This window comes from Mus pahari, chromosome 8 (genome assembly GCF_900095145.1).
Source record: "Mus pahari chromosome 8, PAHARI_EIJ_v1.1, whole genome shotgun sequence".
In the NCBI taxonomy this organism is placed as follows: domain Eukaryota; kingdom Metazoa; phylum Chordata; class Mammalia; order Rodentia; family Muridae; genus Mus; species Mus pahari.
Genome location: NC_034597.1, coordinates 39,283,055 through 39,300,992, shown reverse-complemented (window position 1 = coordinate 39,300,992; position 17,938 = coordinate 39,283,055). Strand labels below are relative to the sequence as shown.

Sequence of the window (17,938 nt, the reverse complement as noted above, 5' to 3'; positions counted from 1 at the left end):
AGAGAGAGAGAGAGAGAGAGAGAGAGAGAGAGAGAGAGAGAGAGAGAGAGAGAGAGAGAGAGAGAGAGAGTGTGTTTTACTGAGGATTGAACCCAGTGTCCTTGAACATACTGAGCTACATCCCAGGCTTCTGTAACTTTTTAAAATTGCTGTATTTCTATCCTATTCTCCTGAATAGCTTGGATTATAGGCCCGTACTGTCAGGCCCAGATTGTTTTATGTTTTTGTAAACATATTCTATGTACAAATATATTGTGTGATATATTTGTAGTAGATGAGTCTTCTTGATTTGGGGGGTAGGGGGTAGGATATCACTAAAATCATGTGGCTCACAGCCAAACATTAGGCAGAAGAGATACCAAATTGGCCATCAGGCCCCTCCCTTTGATCTCAGGGAACCCTGTGGAAGAGGGAGAGGAAGAGTTGTAGGAGCTAAAGGGGTCAAGGACACCAGCAGAACAGGGTCCCAGGACATCAACGAAGCAGGACTCATGGGGGCTCACAGAGACTGAAGTGGCTCTGAGCTAGGTCCTCTGTATATATGTTATGGTTGTTAGCTGGTTGTTGTTGTGGGACTCCTGGGAGTGGGAGTAGGGGTGTCTCAGAGTCTTCTGCCTGCTCTTCGGACCCTTCTCCTCTTACTGGGTTACCTCATCCGGCCTCGATATGAGGGTTTGGGCCTAGTTTTATTGTATCTTGTGCAGTGTTCAGCTGCTATCCCTGAGAGGCCTGCTCTTTTCTGAAGGGAAACAGAGGAGGAGTGGATGAGGGGACGGGGATGGGAGGAGTGCAGGGAGGGAGCTGTGGTTGGGGTGCATTGAAAACAACAACATCAACAAAATCATGTGGTTCATAGTTTAGGCGAATGCAGTGCTCTGTCCAACGCAGGCAGACATACGGAGACAGTACGGGAAGGATGCCAAGTCTTTTCAATCCCACCGAGTAACTCTCAGTGCAGACTCGCTCCACGGAAGGAGAGCGGCTGCGGTGGCTTTAAGAAAGTCCACCCTAACAAGCGAGAGCATCATCAGTCTCTAGTTAACACGTGACCACTTTCTTTTTGGTCCATAACATCCTTGAACCCAGAGAGGGCCCTGAGAAAGTTACTGATTGCGCAGTAGTTTTCTCACTGACAGAATAGTATTCCTCTGTTGACTCAATGGATAAATCAGGGGGGTTCAATTTATAGCACTGACACAGATTTGCTATCGATGATAATGTGCATTTTTTCTTTCCACTACATGGTATTTGATTTTCATGTATAGTCACATACTTGTCTAACCCTCAATCAGAAGGCAAACAACAGAAACCTGAAACTTCTTCCAAGCACACATTTGATGTGCCTCATAAAATTCATGAATCCATTTGACTTCAGCGATACCTGCATACAAAGAACTCCACACGGGATGCACTAGCTTTTACTGACACTGAGCGCTCCTACTTCAAGTAAGCGGAAGCAGAAACAGGCAGGGAGCAGCAGCATATGCACATTACTGGTTACTGAATTACTATAGTGTCACTTCCTAACAAGAAAGTCACAATGGATCAGAGGAAGGAAGTATGCTAATGCAGACTAGATCAACTGCAATCCTCCCCACCCCCATGTGTGTGTGTGTGTGTGTGTGTGTGTGTGTCTGTCTGTCTGTCTGTCTGTCTGTCATTGGTTTGGGTTTTCTGAGATGGAATTTCTCTGACTGTCCTGAAATTTACTCTGTAGACCAGGCTGGCCTCGAACTGAGATCAGCCTGCCTCTGCCTCTGCCTCTGCCTCTGCCTCTGCCTNCTGCCTCTGCCTCTGCCTCTGCCTCTGCCTCTGCCTCTGCCTCTGCCTCTGCCTCTGCCTCTGCCTCTGCCTCTGCCTCTGTACCCCTCTGCCCCTCTTCCTCTGCCTCCGGAGTGCTGGGATTAAAGGCATGTGCCACCACTGCCCCCCACACGTATCAATCTTATCCTCCCATAGTCTTATCTTCCCAGGCTTTAGTTGTGAAAATGAAGTGAAGGTTTCCTTCTGGCTCCTTCACATAATCAACGTCCTGAGCTTTCATCTTTCCAGGCTGTGTGAAGAATGGTCAGACCAGCATCTTCAGGGAAGGAAAACCCAAGCCCTGCTACACGCCTTTCGTTTGCTGTCAGTCAGCATTCCTGTAGCAAATGATCTCTGAGCATCAAGAGTGTCGAGTTCTAGGCAGCCGAGAGCAGGGCATTCAAACCTTTAAACTGCCAGGTTCAGACCCGATGAACAAAAAGCAGCAACTGAGGACACAGTATATTCAAGTTTTATCTCTTCAGCCACTACCACTAGGCCTCAAAAATGATAATCTTCCCATCTCTAATAACTTTGAAAGTAAGTCCTTATCTGACATTTTATAAAAAATGTGTTGCCACTTCTGAGGAAAAAAAAAATCATACCAAGGTTACTTTCACGTCCTGAGCCAACAAAGACTACTGTTTTTGCCTGTAATAACTACTGATGCTTTTAAAGGAAAACTACCACGTGTTGTTCATGATTTAAAACCATAGAAAAGTGGACGAAAATTTTAAAGCCTTCAGAAAGAAAAAAAAATGACATGGCACAACTAAAACAGAAGAGATCAGATCACGAACAGTTTCCGGGAATAAATGTAATCAATTTCTGTGAGAATTGAGGTCTACAGGCCAGCACCATGGTTCAGCAGGTAAAGCGGCTTGCGGCCAAGCCTGAAGAGCCGAATGTGAGCTCCAGGATCTCCATGTTGAAGGGAAGGAACCAACTCCCTCAAGCTGTTCTCTGACCTCTAGAGGTACGCTGTGGCGTGCACATGCCTCCTCAACCCCCATAACATGTTTAGTCGAAAAGGATTAACCTGAATCTAGTTATATAATAAAGCTATAAAGTCTAAAACAGTTCATTTCATTGTCCCTCACTGTCTCGTACCTAAGCCCTGGACGAGTCTTCAGCGTCCCACTGTGTCCCGTATGCCAGGAGCTTGCACAATGAGAGCAATGCCTGCTGAGGGGCCGCCTACTTCAAAAAGTGGCCCGCTCACAGACCACGTGAGTTCAAACACACGACACCTGGAAATGAGCGTGCTCAGCCCTGACAGCATGCATGGAGTTCAGCAGCTGAACTGAAACGGCCTCCAAGTATATCCCCCAGCACATTACCGTCAAAGGCACAGACCAGGGCTTCTATCTCAACAACCGAAGTCCTCTTAACCGAACACTTGGAAGCCGTGGCCTCATTCCCACACTAACACGTTGCCAGGGCAGGAAGTGAACACAAAGCACCCAGATAATTAAAATCAACATATTGAGGGTATTAAGCTACTTTCGCCAGCAATGCTAACAAACGTGGAAAACAGGAAACTGATGTGAAGTCCCTGAATCAGCCGAAGTTATGAAATGCATTTTAATATTCAACTCGCTAAGGTCATCATCTATCTCTGTGAGTCTGAAAAGCTGCAAGTCTGTGTGAGTTACAAGTTATCATTTTATTTGTAATTTTAAGAAATATGTGCATTTATTAGCCGGCCAGTAATAACTGATGACTAGTTCCAGTAGCAAGGATCTCGGCAGGAAACAGATTTAGCAATTTAAATGTTTTATAAGTTTTTGTAATTGAGGAAACTTTTCATAATCTGACATTTGTTAAAACCACTTATTAGAAATTATGCAGCACAGTAGCTGTGGAAATATGAGCTAGCTTCACAATTATCAAGGCAGCCTCTGCAGCCCTTCCCTATTGTACAGAGTGGCATAAGCCCCACGGCGGCCTATCAGCTAACTGGCAGGCAGGGGGCTGCTCTATTCAAAGTGAGAGATACAAGCTGCAGGGCAAAAACCTGGCAGCTCCCATCTGACCCCACAATCCCCTACTGGTGACAGCTCCAAGCTCCATGGCAAATTAGGCCTTCTCATATTACAATTGGAGAAGACAGATTCCATTAGCAGTATCTGAAATTGAGTGGAGAGCTGCGCTGTTATCAGACTTGACTCATAAGCACTGCTATTAATCAGAGCTATGATAGCATTTATATATTTCAAGCTATCTGCTGCCGCTGTGATATTCTGCTACAAAGGGTTGATGGGACTTAGGAAAGTGAACAATAGCGCTTTCTGGGAAAAGCAGAGTAAATCAAGAAAGTCTATGACTTCCGCACATTCTGAAGGGATTGCGGTTTACATAAATTTTCTCCCAATTGGAGATTGAGCTCTTCCTCATCTTACACATGGGATTTAGTTGTCACTCAATGGTAACAGCTGTGAAAAGGTGAAGCGGCCCACCGCTCAGAATATTGCCTTCGCTTTTAAAGCAATTAACCCATGAACAGGAGGATACCTGGTGATATCAAAGGGATTAGGCCAGGCAGTGCATTATTAACATCTCCTTGAACTAATTCTAACTCTGACTAGCTGTCAGAAAAGACTCTTCAGTCTTAAAAGAGTTTTGGCCTGCTTTTCTCCCTTCAAAATGAAGCACTGCTATTTGTGCCTAATATGTCCCTCAACTTATAAGAAAATGCAAATGAACTGGGGTCTTAATATGCTTAACCAGCCAAAGTCAATGCAATTTTAATACAAGTATGAGAAAAATATATGATCAATTAACCAGGGATGAAGACAGATATTCTCCTAAAAGGAAATGAGTGCTCTGGTACCCCAATCTTCCCAAGAGCAGAAGCTTGGTGATGACTTGTTCCTCATGCATAGATACTTCTGAAATTAGGAAGCGCGGCACATCTTCTCTATGGCAGTAATCTAAAACAGTCTTTGAGTTGGAAAATCCAAATGTCCCTTAAGCAGGAGATTCTGCATTCTCCAAGGTATGGTCTTTTCGTTTTCTATTCTTTACTGAATGGCGTCTTAATAGAAGCTGGAAGAATAGCAGATACACTGCTTAGAATCAGGCACTTTCCAAAACTATAATCAAATTCATTTCAGCAGCGAATTAATGCTTAGAAATAGACAATATAAAAATATGGAAAAATTCCATGCATAAAATATGGACAAAAAATAACCTTTCTGGAGATACTCAACTATTAATGCTATAATTTGATGATAATTTCTTTGTAGTTCCAACATATCACTGATTACTAATACATATATAGTCTACATAACATATTCTACATTAAGAGATCTGAATTCTTTCCACACAATGCTAATGGTCTTGGCGTTTTTTTTTATATATATATAAATTTCCAGAACAGGGACTTTTAGAATGTCTGAAAGTATGCTGATTTAATGGATGGTTTATCTTAGAATGTTGTTATAAAAACTAGAAGTGTTTGACTTTCATTCCTCACTGGGTGCTCAATAACCACCAGGGCAGGCATTTATTTGTCTGCAGTTCCATCTGGTCACTAACAGTTGGAAACCACCACCACCTCCAGCATCAGCATCATCACCACCACCACCACCATCACTATCATCCTCCTTGGCTGACTTACAAGGCTGCTGAGAATCTGTTTCTTACCTTTTACCTCCCCACACAAACGATAGAAGATGTTCTCTGACTGGAGACTATACACAGCTAGAGCTTCCTGAGGTACAGCGTGTTTGACACCACTGTCTGTGTGCTTCCTTCTATTTAAACGATAGACAGCAGCACATAGGAAATGCATTTGACATTGTGCTGGACGATGATGGCCTTAGCCCTCTTCCTGGTTCACTACATAGCATTAATTTGATGTTTCCTGGCAAATAACTTTGAAATTCAAATAGTAAGTAAAGTTAGATGTCATTCATATTTGTGATTAAATTACCTATAACGTTCAAAAAGTCACATATAGCATCTATGAATTACAAATAGGATACTTTAAATTACATTCCACCACATTTAAAAATGATTTGCCTCCATGGGCTTAAAAGAAAAATCCCTGTTCTTTTAAAACACTAACTTAATTACATAGTCTTAATATAAAGATATAGGGATGAACTGAGTATTAGTTCATTAAAATGAAAGATTAAGTTCCTCTAACAAAACACCCGCTTTAGCACGACCCAAAGGGCATGCTGCTCATAGTGTTGCCATACTCTTACTATTTCTAATTCGATGCACTGTTTTAGTGTGCTATTTTACTCATGTGCTTCCACATTAGAGCAAATCAGTACAAATGAGGTCCTGCCAGCCGTTAGGAAGACTTACAAAAAGTGAAGTGTTAATGATATCTTAGGGCTTTTAAAGGCAAGAGAAGGATGCAAAAAAGGCAAAGATTACATAGTAATTGGAAACAACGAATAAATTGTTCTTTCAATTTAAGTCATGTTTACTGAAAAAAATGGAGCCTTTTACATCAACACATTTAAACAGAAATTTGCTTTTGAAACACACTCTTTGTCTAAAAGGTACAGAAGGTCTTTATGTCCACCCCAAGAGCTAAATATAGTGAATGCTACGTGAACAATTACCTGAGGGGGGGGGGAAAACCAACCCTAAACCTGTTAAAAGAATTAATTTACTGCACACCAGTCAGCATGAACCCACATGTATAGAAATTCTCTCCTAAGTGTTGGGAGGAAGAAAGAGGCAAACTGCTTCCTGGATCAAAACCCTTCAATATTCAACAACAAAATGGAAAGAAGATTCTGTCTGTAAATGAACGAAGTAGTGAAATGTCCCCTAACAGCTTCTGAGGGAGGAGGGAGCCTGTAAAGGAACACATTTACTGTGTGTCGGGACTGGGAAAGCCACCAGTGTCGTGGCTGCACAGAACCTCTCCTGCTGTTGGGTTTATGCTCACAGAAGAAAGGTTTCAGAGGTTAAGTTCAGGTCATACAACAAATGAAATTGTAACAAGCCAGCTGACATTGTATAATGTCTTCTTCCACTCAATCAATAGGCTACTGTTAGCCCTATTACCATAGAGATGGCTTCTCCTTTTCTGAAGGGTGCCTATTGTTTGACAAAACAGATTTGCCACTTGAACTGGGTTGTTCCCAAAGGACGTGTACCTTGTCAGTTATCTGTATTCAAAATAATGAAGTATTTTCATATTAAAGTGTATGCGAGCAATGATGCTGTTAGATTCTTTTTTCAGGGAGAAACCAACTTTTCTGAAGTCCTATATTTGTGGAACTACTTAGAGAGCCAGTTGAGTAGTATTAGACTCCTGATTTAAAATGTCAGCAAGTGGAATGATTCGTTGACGATGCTGTGTATTAAATCACAGAGTCACATGGCAAGTTGCTCATCCACCACTCAGATGCTCAAGCACAGGAAGTAAGAAAAGCTATTTTTAAACTGGGCAAGTAAAGGGAAATTATTGTCCAAAGCTATTTGGATTAAGAGGTTTTTATACATGATTTTTTAAAAATAGTGGCTTCCTGTGGAATGGCATCAATCATATGTGAGAAAATATGAAAAATTTTAGAGCATCAACTGCCTTACTTGCCTCAGAGCGTGCATGCATGCACACAGGCGCGCGCGCACACACACACACACATCCTTGTGAAAATTATTAACTCTGTCTTCAATATTGAACAGGTTAAATTTCAAATTTCAACTCAAATATTTAAAAAAAAAGATCAATTTATCTCTCAATGAAAACACTCATAGGTACTTAGTCATAGAAGACTCAGAAGAAATAGTTTTAATCAAACTTATTCCAATTTTTTAGAAAAAAATATTCATAGCACTAAACAACCCTGGCAGAGCCCTTATTTCACACACTGCTTACTAAAGGACTATCAGTGAAAATGTAAGATTAAATGCAGACAGGTCGAGGGATACGAATAACATGTAGTAAATTAACAAAACTGTAAAAATTGATCTGAACCCTTTCTACAAATAGATTTAAAAGTAAAATTTAGCCGGGTGTGGTGACGCACGCCTTTAATCCCAGCACTCGGGAGACAGAGGCAGGCGGATTTCTGAGTTTGAGGCCAGCCTGGTCTACAAAGTGAGTTCCAGGACAGCCAGGAGAGAAACCCTGTCTCGAAACTCCTCCCTCCCCCCAAAAAAGTAAAATTTAGAATTATTGTGTTAGCTTTACCACTTCTATAAAAAATTCAAAAGAAATTTTAAAAATTTAAAAACCCTAGTTGCCAAAATTATCAGTGAAACTGGGTTCTACTCAAACTATACATTATTATTATTATTATTATTATTATTAATTTATTGAAGACAGCTTACAAAAGCTTTTGGAAGCAGGATTTCCCCCTCCATTTTCCACAAAATACAATTTGTATTTTTTTGGTATCATCCTCTTAGTAAACGTGTTTAGGCTAAGTTAAGAATGGAGACAGAAACACAGAAGGCAAATGAGTTCACCAATATTCTAGAGCAGTAACCAATCTGTTAAAAGCCTAGTAGTGGCTTCCAACTATGATCGGCGCCATCAAAGAAGTCAGCAGGATCTGTTCTGTCTCCCTCCCCGCGGGCTACAGTGGGTCAATGTGAACCCTCACTAAAACCATACTCCAAATGTGATTTCCTTGGTTACCAGCCTCATTTCCAAAGCATGCAGTTACGTTCATATTTATCATATAATTGGGCATCAGGCCCAGCCTGAGAGGCAGCTGCCGGTCAGCCGCATGGTGAGTAATTAGGTGAACTGACCACTTCTAAGACAAGCTTGGTGTTGCTGAGCCAGCCCACCCTCATCTGTGTAAAATGACAAACCTCATTAGTTCTGCCTAACCAGAGAAGTGTGACAATGAACAGGTGACACGCTCACCCCACTGTACAAAGCAGAGCCAACCCTGTACATCTGAGGGGTAAAGAGGCGAAATCACGTGACTGAGGGACGCCACCTAAGCAAACAAAGATTTTACTACTGTCTGAAGGTGGCCATGTGGAACCCGCCACTCTTAATTCCTCAAAGTTAACTAATCAACTACTTTACCTGAAAACGGTGTAGAATAGGAGCGAGGCTGCTACCGCCCCGAATAAGCCACAGAGGAGATTGATGCGGTAGGCGACAGAGCCAAATGGAAAGAGGGTGATTGCCAAGCTAGCCACCAGTGTGAACAACGGATAGCCAGGGGGATGGGCGACCTAGGGAAAAATAAGCAACAGTTAGATGCTCTCATCAAAAAAGATGTGTCACACTGGCTTTAACTGAAAAGCAGCCCTTTATTCGGGCAAGCAAGAGGACTACGTGCGGATGCCTAAATGTCTCAATAGTGGCAGTGGCTCCCTACTGTAATCTCTGTCAATAAGGTTTTTTTTTGTTGTTGTTGTTTTTTTTTTTTTTTTTTTTTTTTTTAAGGGACCTGGCCTGTATATCCTATAGTAAGGATCTAAAGAAAGGATGACATATTCCACTGTCAGTCCTTAAGCAGTTTGTGCTCCAGGTTCACAGTATATTCGGGTCATTTAAAAGGTGACTAAGCAGGCGGGTCCTGAAATATCATCTTGGTAGAGTTTAAAGACCACACTGCTCCGGGATTACCACCACGCTGACAGTCATAAGGTCTTGACTAAAGGGATCACACACTATAATAAAGTTTATTAAATAATAAACTTATTAAAATGGTTAACCCGATTTATTCTCCACAGCTTATACAAAATTTGGGGTGATAATAAGCCAGCTACTGTATATATAGTAAAGGCTTTGCTTTATAATTTCAGCTAATTGGATTTAAAACTTAAAGTAAATTGTCACGTACTGTACTTATAAGTTACTAAAAAGTAGGGCTTGAAAATAAATTAATCTACTTTATTCCACGCTTAATTAAACTTTCTTAATTCCTAAAACTGTTAATGAGAGCATTGATTAAACAATAAAACTAATACTTACTCCAAGCTCATGTGCGGCTGTGATCAGTTCCCCTGTGAAAAAATAATGTAAAACCAATAATTACTATTACAGAATGACACTCCTCCAAAGTTTTCAAAATCCGGATGCTTGCATTGGGGTTTTGCATTAATTTGACTGGATAAAACTGTAAATCTGGAGAGATTTAACAGCATGAAACGGTCTAACAGGGCTTCCCCCCATAGGTCTTATTAACTATCTTCCATAGTTTTAAATAACTGGTCAGGAGAAATACAGGTGAATTCTCAAGTTAAAAAAAACAAAACAAAACAAAACAAAACACTTTCTTTCCTGAAAGTTGTACTTATTTGCAAATATACAAACACATTTATATAGCATGAATATGACACTCCGCATTCTCTCAAGAACTTAGCACAGCTTATAAAGATGCAATCATAAAGCTGTGTGTGGTCTGTTCTCTTACTACTTTGAAGGCAGAGGCAGGAGGATTACCCTAAGTCCAAGGCCAGCCTGGGCAACCTGGTAAGGCTGCCCCTCCTACTACAACAACAAAAGAATGCAGCTGTTTGACAGAAAACATGTGAAGAGGTTTGAGTTTTGGACACTGTCAAAAGTGTCCCGTTACTCAATGCTTTCACTTGGATAACTGTTTACACTAAGTTAGGTATCTTTAAACAATCTGTGTTGCTTTGGTAAGCTCTCCCAGAATATACTGCTTTAAACCAGCAAGTCATTCCACCCTTTGCACGGGGCTCCTCAGTGCTAATGGCCCTTTCCAAGCTCACAGCACAGTAAGCAATCCAATGTCTGCGCCTGGAATTAAGTAGAAGACTACTTCTGACTCACACCTCTGCACAGCAGCACACTGAGACATTAGTCCATAACAGTGAGTTGGGGTACTACTGCTTATTAGGAAAAGCACGTATTCATTTTCTATTTCTTGACAGATAGCAATACTCTACCTTTAATTTCTACTGTCCTAGTTATAAAAGTTGACCTCCACCTTACCTGACCTGGGCTTATCTACTGTAATGTATCTTTTGTTCCAAAACTATCCATGACGACAGCATCCTTCCTCCAATGTATACAAAACCAAGACGCTGAATCCTAGCCCTAGTCTATACTTTCAATGGCTGCTGTTCAGATATCTTAGCAAAGAGTAAGGGCTTCTCAGGGCAGGCCTAATGGCTTCAAGGTCCCTTTGGCAGCCTTGCTTCTATACAACCTATGCTCCCTGAATACAAGTATTCCAGTAGGATGGTCCTTTATTCACACACACACACACACACACACACACACACACACCACCACCACCACCATCATCATCATCATCATCATCATCATCATTATCATCATCATCTCTTATCTCACCCTGAAATATTTTTTAACCTTTCTTCCCTAAATCTGCCAAGGCCCAATTCATCTACCAATTCTGAGTAACACCTTTCCTCACACAGCTCCATCCCTGGCATTATTATCTTCTCTTCCACAGAACCTGTTCGACTATTTAGCACTTTCCTATATGGGATTATATACCAGCTGGCTGTTTTCATTTCTCTCTCACTAAGTTTAAAAACATCATCATACCCATTTCAGGATCCCACCAAGAAAACATCAGCAGTCTCTTTGAGCACCCACAAAGAATCAAACACAAATGCTTTGCGATTGGAGGGTGGTGACGGCGTACCACAGGGTCATCTTTACCACTCACAACCCCCCTAAGGGTAATCAGATACATGCTGCTTACGTAAACCAATTGCTGATGTTGGCACCTCAGAAACTGGAGAACTTTTTGTGTCCTGAACATCTTTCAGAGGAATTGCTTATAGTCTAAAACTGCTCAAAACTGTTCCCTGCGTAACTACTGAGAGGCAGCGATCCTACAATTTTACTCCATGACTTTGCTCAAGTTTTTGCTCTTATCTGAGAGACCAAGCAAACCCTAAGTTCCAGCTTCAAGGTCTCCATTCTCTCCATTTAGAATGTATTCAAACTACACTTTGATTTTGACACTCTTTCCTAACTGCTTTTACACACACACACACACACACACACACACACACCTGCATTTTCTGCAAAGCCCATCAATTCTTGGCAATGTTCAATCTAAACAAAAATATGCCACTGTTTCAAATCTGGGTCTTCCTGGTCGAGAGCAAAGGGAATGTTCTTAAAGTGAATAGGAAAGAGGAAGGTAACATAAATACTAACAAACTCATGGCCTCCCGAGTTTGGTGGGCTTTCCTCAGTTAAAGGGCTGCGAGTATCAGAACGAAACTTCCTGAAGATCTTCCAACATTACCACTCAAACCTGCGGGGCAATTCTGAGGTATATTCAGGTTTGAAGACACACAACTTTGCTGTCCCAAATGCAAATTAGAAGCAAGCCCAGAGCTGTCTGTAGATGCTTCAAGTGTACATATGTTTAATATGGTCATATATCATCAATTAGAATAACTATGCTTAATATATATAAATCCATCTGTAAGTTAGTTCTTTCAAGGATCATGAGAACTGTTCATAATATGTCTAGTAGTGCAAAAAAATAATTTTGGCAGCGTCCCACAATGTGATATATATCTATAGAGGAAAACTTAACACTTATCAGAAAAAAAAAATGCATGTTTTATTTGGTTTTGAGATGTATTCTGTTTATTGACAGAATATATATTCATAAGTATTCAAGTACATCACAGAAACAATATGATCGAAAGTAAGCTTAAACAAAATTTCCACATTGGCACATAGTTGAAAAATAACTCACTGATGATTCCTGAAAATGACCATAAAATATCAGAAGCAACCACTATTTAGCATACAGTAAACAAATCAGAACATATCAGAAGTCTGGTAAATCAGATGAATACACAACTTTATTCTTTTGATAACACATGAAATACAAAATTTAAAAAGAAGGCAACAATTTCAAATTTATTATCACTATGTGTGATGAATAATTTAACAATGTCACAAAACTTTTGAGTATGCATTAAGAATGATCCAGTATCAATCTGATTAGGTCCTTTTCGGAAGCCCTCACTCACTGTGACTTGGGATGTAGGTTAGCCTTACTTTTCTCATCTATAAAGATACATTACCTACCTTCTATGACAGCTGGGAGGGCAAAACTCCATGAGAGGCACTTTGAACAATGAATGAGTGGTGTACAGTAAATGCAATGCTATTCTTCTTATCCCGTGTTTGTGGCTCAAATAAATTGTTTGGTACTTTTTAATGGGCACAGAGCTATGTAACCTCTACTCTCCTATATCAAATCCCTTGCTACCCTAAAACTACTTCATTGTTTAACATTAATCTTAGGAAACTGGTAACTCCATTCCCAGCTATGCTAAAGAAACACCACCCCCACTAAGTGCTCAGTGGAACCAGGAAGAGATGACCTGAAAATGGAGATGGAGGATTCTCTCCGTGGCAGGCAACCTTGAAGATAGTCCCGGTAATCCCCATCTCAGGGCTTTCTTGCCGTGTAATCCACTCCCCTTTGAACTGGTCGAGATTTACCGACTCCCTCCAATACAACAGGGCAGTGGCATATCACTTCCAGGATTAGGTCTCAAAAATGACAGAGGTGACAGAATGCTCTCTTTCTTTTGACAGGAATCAGTTATTTTATGGAGAGAGCCACACGGGATATAGGGCTAAAGTTTGGAAGTAGATACTCCCTAAACAGGGTCCTGAGAGGTTGCAAACCTGGCCCCCACCTTGTCCTGTGTTAGTGAACCCGGCTAAACTGCACCTAGAGCTACTAATCCACAGATGGGAGATGATAAATGCTCCCCGCTGCAGCCACCAAATCTGGGTGCACTTGTCAGGTAGTGAAGTTATAAACAGCGCATGGGTTCTTCAGGAAACAGTCTATGTTCCATTACAGAACCATTCTGAAAACACGGCTGATTATTATGAGAAACTATTGATCACTTTATCTGGCTGTACAAACCAAACCAAACCTGGAACTTGTTTCTAGGCTCAGATACGTGAAAATTATGCCCTAGCTTAATCTGTGCGAAACCTGCCTTTCGTTTTTACAGGATGAGGGGTACTTTAAGTTGCACCTGGCATCCCCTTTTATGAATTCCCCTCTAAATTTTCTGCATGGCTGGCTCCTTCTTAATATTCAGGTTCTAACTAATACACCTCCAAGGAAGTCTTTCCTGATTTTCTGAAGAATTTACTTATTACCACTCCAACCGCATTCTCTCTTAGTGCCTCCGTAACTCACCATCACTTAAAATGTAGTTTATTTAATAACCCGTGGTGCCTTCTCTAAACACAGTAGAACGCTCCATGCTATTTGTTAACTACTGTCAATCTCTGTGTCTGTGACACTGTAAGGGCACGACAGGTGACACAGGTAACAATGATCCAGGGAAAGTGGACAGTGGTTAAATTTCATCCGCTGAAACCCACAAAAGCTGAACCGCACGAGAACACAGAGACCAGAGATCCAGGACCGGAAAGAGAACGGGCTCTGGAACTCAGAACGGTGCATGGAGCTCCGGCGATGGGACGCGGGGCGGGACACCGAGGCGGCGGCACCCGGAGGCAGGGGAGCGGGGAGGAGGGCGGCCTGCGAGTACTTTACCCGAGTCTCCCCCAGGCAGCGAGCGGGGCAGCGTGAGGGTGAACACGGCAGCCACGGCGGCGAACACGGCCACGCTGCCGCGGAGGCCCCCGGAGCGCCACGGCCCCGCTCCGGCTGCCGGGCCCCCGCCGTCGCCAGGGAGACCCATGGGCCCGGACGCGCGCAGCTCGTGGACCGCGACCCCTCGCAGCGGCGCGGACCTGCCCTGGCCGAGAGGCGCGCGCAGCCCGGCCCGGCTTCCGGTCTAGCAGGGCGGAGCGGACCATACCTTCGCTCGCCGGGTCGGGGAGGAGGAGATGGAGGGCGCACCCCGGCACGGCTTAGGAGTCTTCTGGGGGTCACTGCGCGTGGTCGTGTGTCTGCGTCAGTGTGTTTTGAAGTAACGAATCACAAGGGAGCATAATCCCCGACGACATCAATCATGGGCCAGGCCTACTCACGCTATGCAGTCTCTCTCTCCCCCTTTACGCTCTGACTTGGTCCGTTCCAAAAGAGACGGAAGCGGCTGCGATTACGCCGAGCCAGAAAGCGCTGCTCTGCCCCCTGTGGCCTGGGGTGGAACTGCACAAAAGAGCCCCCTAGAAACCCAACAAGGGTTCCAACCATGTGTGTAAGCCATAACTACATTAATTGCTATTATGATTTTCAGTGGACTCATTGATCGAGGCTATGTATTTATAGCGCCTTGCCTCATTAAAATTAATGTAAATCCATATGCTAATTATTAATTCACTAATTTTAAGATATTAAAATGTGCTAGTTAGTCTTTTTTTAACAGGAGAACTCAGTAGGTGAGTTGAAATACTTGAGTTAACAAATAACTCTTCATGATAAGAGTGTCTCCTACTTAAATGAAGAGGAATGTTTTGGTGGAGACTTGCTCTAAAAGTGGGAAATGAAATCAAGAGCCCACATAAATAATACAAATGAAATGTAGAAAGAGATGGGAGTTACTCGACAATACACAGCATACTGCTGAGAATTGAATCTAGGGCCTTACGCAGACTAGGCTAGTAAACATTTTAAGCTTACAGTTTGCATTATTTTAGCAATATTCAGACTGGGAAGGGAGCCGGCAACCTCCTTAGAATCTGTGTCAGAATACACCGGAAATGGGCAACATTCACAAATGTGCTATCCGCAGTCTGACAGGAAAACGATGTCCCGTGAAGTTGATTGGCAGTAACTGTGCCCACCTATCGTAGTCTTTTCCTGGTGTTTATAAAATGCTTTATTATCTGAGCTTCTGGGACACAGGGGTTGGGCAGTGTACTTTCCTTATTGCATGAGAAAACACCATGACCAACGAAACTTATAGAAGAAGCAGTTTATTTGGGAGAGATTGTCATGGCTGGGAGACATGGTAGCAAGTTCTCCATTGACCTCCATTGAGTAAAATGCTTTTCTTAGTAGCAAAAGATGCTGGGAAATATATCTTTCAACTAGTCAGCTTGTCCAGGATTATCTTGTATGTATGTGTGTTCATATGTGACAATGTGTGTGTGTGGTGGTGGTGGGGGTGTCCAAGTTTGTGCACGTAAAGACCAGAGGTCAATTTTGGATGTCTACAACTATGGCTGCCCACCTTGGGTTTTTTGTTGTTAGTGGTGGTGGTAGTGTTTTTGTTTTTTGTTTTTGACTTGGCTTTGTTTCATTTTGATTTTGTTTGTTTGTTTGTTTGTTTGTTTTCTATAAATTGATTAGCTGGGTTTTCCGGTGAGCCCATAGAATCCAACTGTCTCCCGGCCCCTCACCAGTTCTGGAGTTATAGGTACCAATACCATGACTTGATTTTCTATGGGTGCTGGAGACCTAAACACAGTACCTCACTTTTGCATAGCAAGCAGCTTACCCACTGACTCCCCTTCCCAGTCCCAGGGGCTAAGTCACTATTGCATTGCCAGGAAGACACACTGTGACCAAGGCAACTCTTACAAAAGAAGGCATTTATTTAGGAGCTTGCTAGCAGTTTCAGAGGGTTTGTCACTTATTATTGTGGTGGGGAGCATGCTTGCACGAAAGCAGGCACTGGAGAAGTGGCTGAGAGTTTTGCGTTCATATCCACAGGCAGGCAGAGAAAGTGAGACACTGGACCTGATATGGGCTTTTCAAACCTCAGACAGGGATCATTCCCAGTGGAACACCTCCTCCAGCAAGGACACACCTCCTCCAGCAAGGACACACCTCCTCCAGCAAGGACACGCCTCCCCCAGCAAGGACACGCCTCCTCCAGCAAGGACACGCCTCCCCCAGCAAGGACACACCTCCTCCAGCAAGGACACACCTCCCTCGGCAAGGACACACCTCCCCCAGCAAGGACCCACCTCCTAATACTTCAAACAATTCACCAATTGGGGATCAAGCATGCAAATATTTAAGCCTATGGAGACCATTCTCATTTAAACCACCACATTCAAGGTTCTACAAAGAGTAAGTGGGAAATACACGTTGGGAGCTAACTACAGCATGCCCTTCATAATTAGATTTGATGACCTGTGCAGTTTTGAACCTTTGCTGGCCAAAAGTTCAGTTTCAGTAGTGGTAGATATGGAAACCAGGTGCCAGTGAGTTAAGAAATAGCTGATTGAAAATAGAATGCATTTGTAAGAAGTGTAAAGAAGAAGTGTGCCAGGCAAGGTTCATTTTGTTTTCTCTTGTAGTTTAAAGGAGTACCTGGAAAAGATGAGTATATTAGGGATGCAGCCAAGGAAAACAGAAGAGGGTTGAAGTTAGAAAGAGAAGAGGAAGGGACGAGAGAACACTTGGCTTGCACATGACAGATGGGCTTGATTCTGGGCTAGACCATAAGATACAGAAGGAACATTATTATTCCTGTTTTACGTCATCTCACTGTCACTGGAGGCACGACAATAAAAACTACAAAACAGAAAAACATGCAAATCAGAGGACATACGTACTGTAAGGTTTTTATTTTTTTCAAATCATCCAATGAGACTTTGGGAGTTGACTAAGCAGGTGTCGAAAACACAGGCAAGTCTGTCATGAAATGCAGGCTAGACTTGGGTTTGAGTTAAAAACTTGCTGTTCAACTGAAATGATAGGGCATGTTGGGAAAGCCAAGTTGTCATATCCAATAGCCATCGTAGAGACCATGGAACATGAGTTAGAAACAGCATCAGGTTGGTGGGAAAATCACTTCAAAGCAACTATCCTTTATTCAAAATGCTTAGGGCTGGGGATTCTGGAGAGGTGACTGGGCAGTGAGGAACACTCCCACTGCCGTAGAGGACCTGAGGTGGATGTCCGGTGCCCACACCAGGCAGCTCTCAACTGCCTCTAAGTCCAGCTCCAGGGAGCTTTCTCAATGCCCTCCATGGACGCCCACACTCCTGGCACTTGCATAAACTATTAAAACCCAAGGGAGTTTCTGACGCTTATTCCTGTTGACCGTCCCTCTTCTCACTAGGCCTCTCTCGATACCTGTCTAGCTGGGAGGGGTGGAAATGCTTCGCTCCTGCTTTCCTGGGCATCCACTGGCACCACATTGTGGATGAAGCAAGGGGGCGCTCTTTTTGTGAGATGGTAATAAAAATCCTGGTCCTCTAGGCCCGTCTGCTTCCATCCATCAGGGAGGTGGAGAGACACTCCATTACTGCTGTGTAGAGACAGATGTCTAG

The 17,938-nt window shown here is 42.7% G+C and overlaps 1 protein-coding gene across 4 annotated transcripts in view; it reads right to left on the bottom strand.

Annotated features, from left to right (window-relative positions):
- Tmem260 (transmembrane protein 260) overlaps window positions 1-14,603 on the bottom strand; it is a 72,506-nt gene extending 57,903 nt beyond the window's left edge. For 2 of the 4 annotated variants that reach the window (XM_029541655.1, XM_029541656.1), the window contains exons 1-3: window positions 14,301-14,501; window positions 9,719-9,750; window positions 8,822-8,973 (exon numbers count right to left, since the gene is read on the bottom strand). In XM_029541655.1, coding sequence (XP_029397515.1) covers window positions 8,822-8,973; window positions 9,719-9,750; window positions 14,301-14,448 — 332 coding nt within the window. In that variant the 5' untranslated portion in view covers window positions 14,449-14,501. The other 2 variants (XM_029541657.1, XM_021203451.1) reach the window with 2 other exon arrangements.
- Window positions 14,604-17,938: the final 3,335 nt, after the last annotated feature.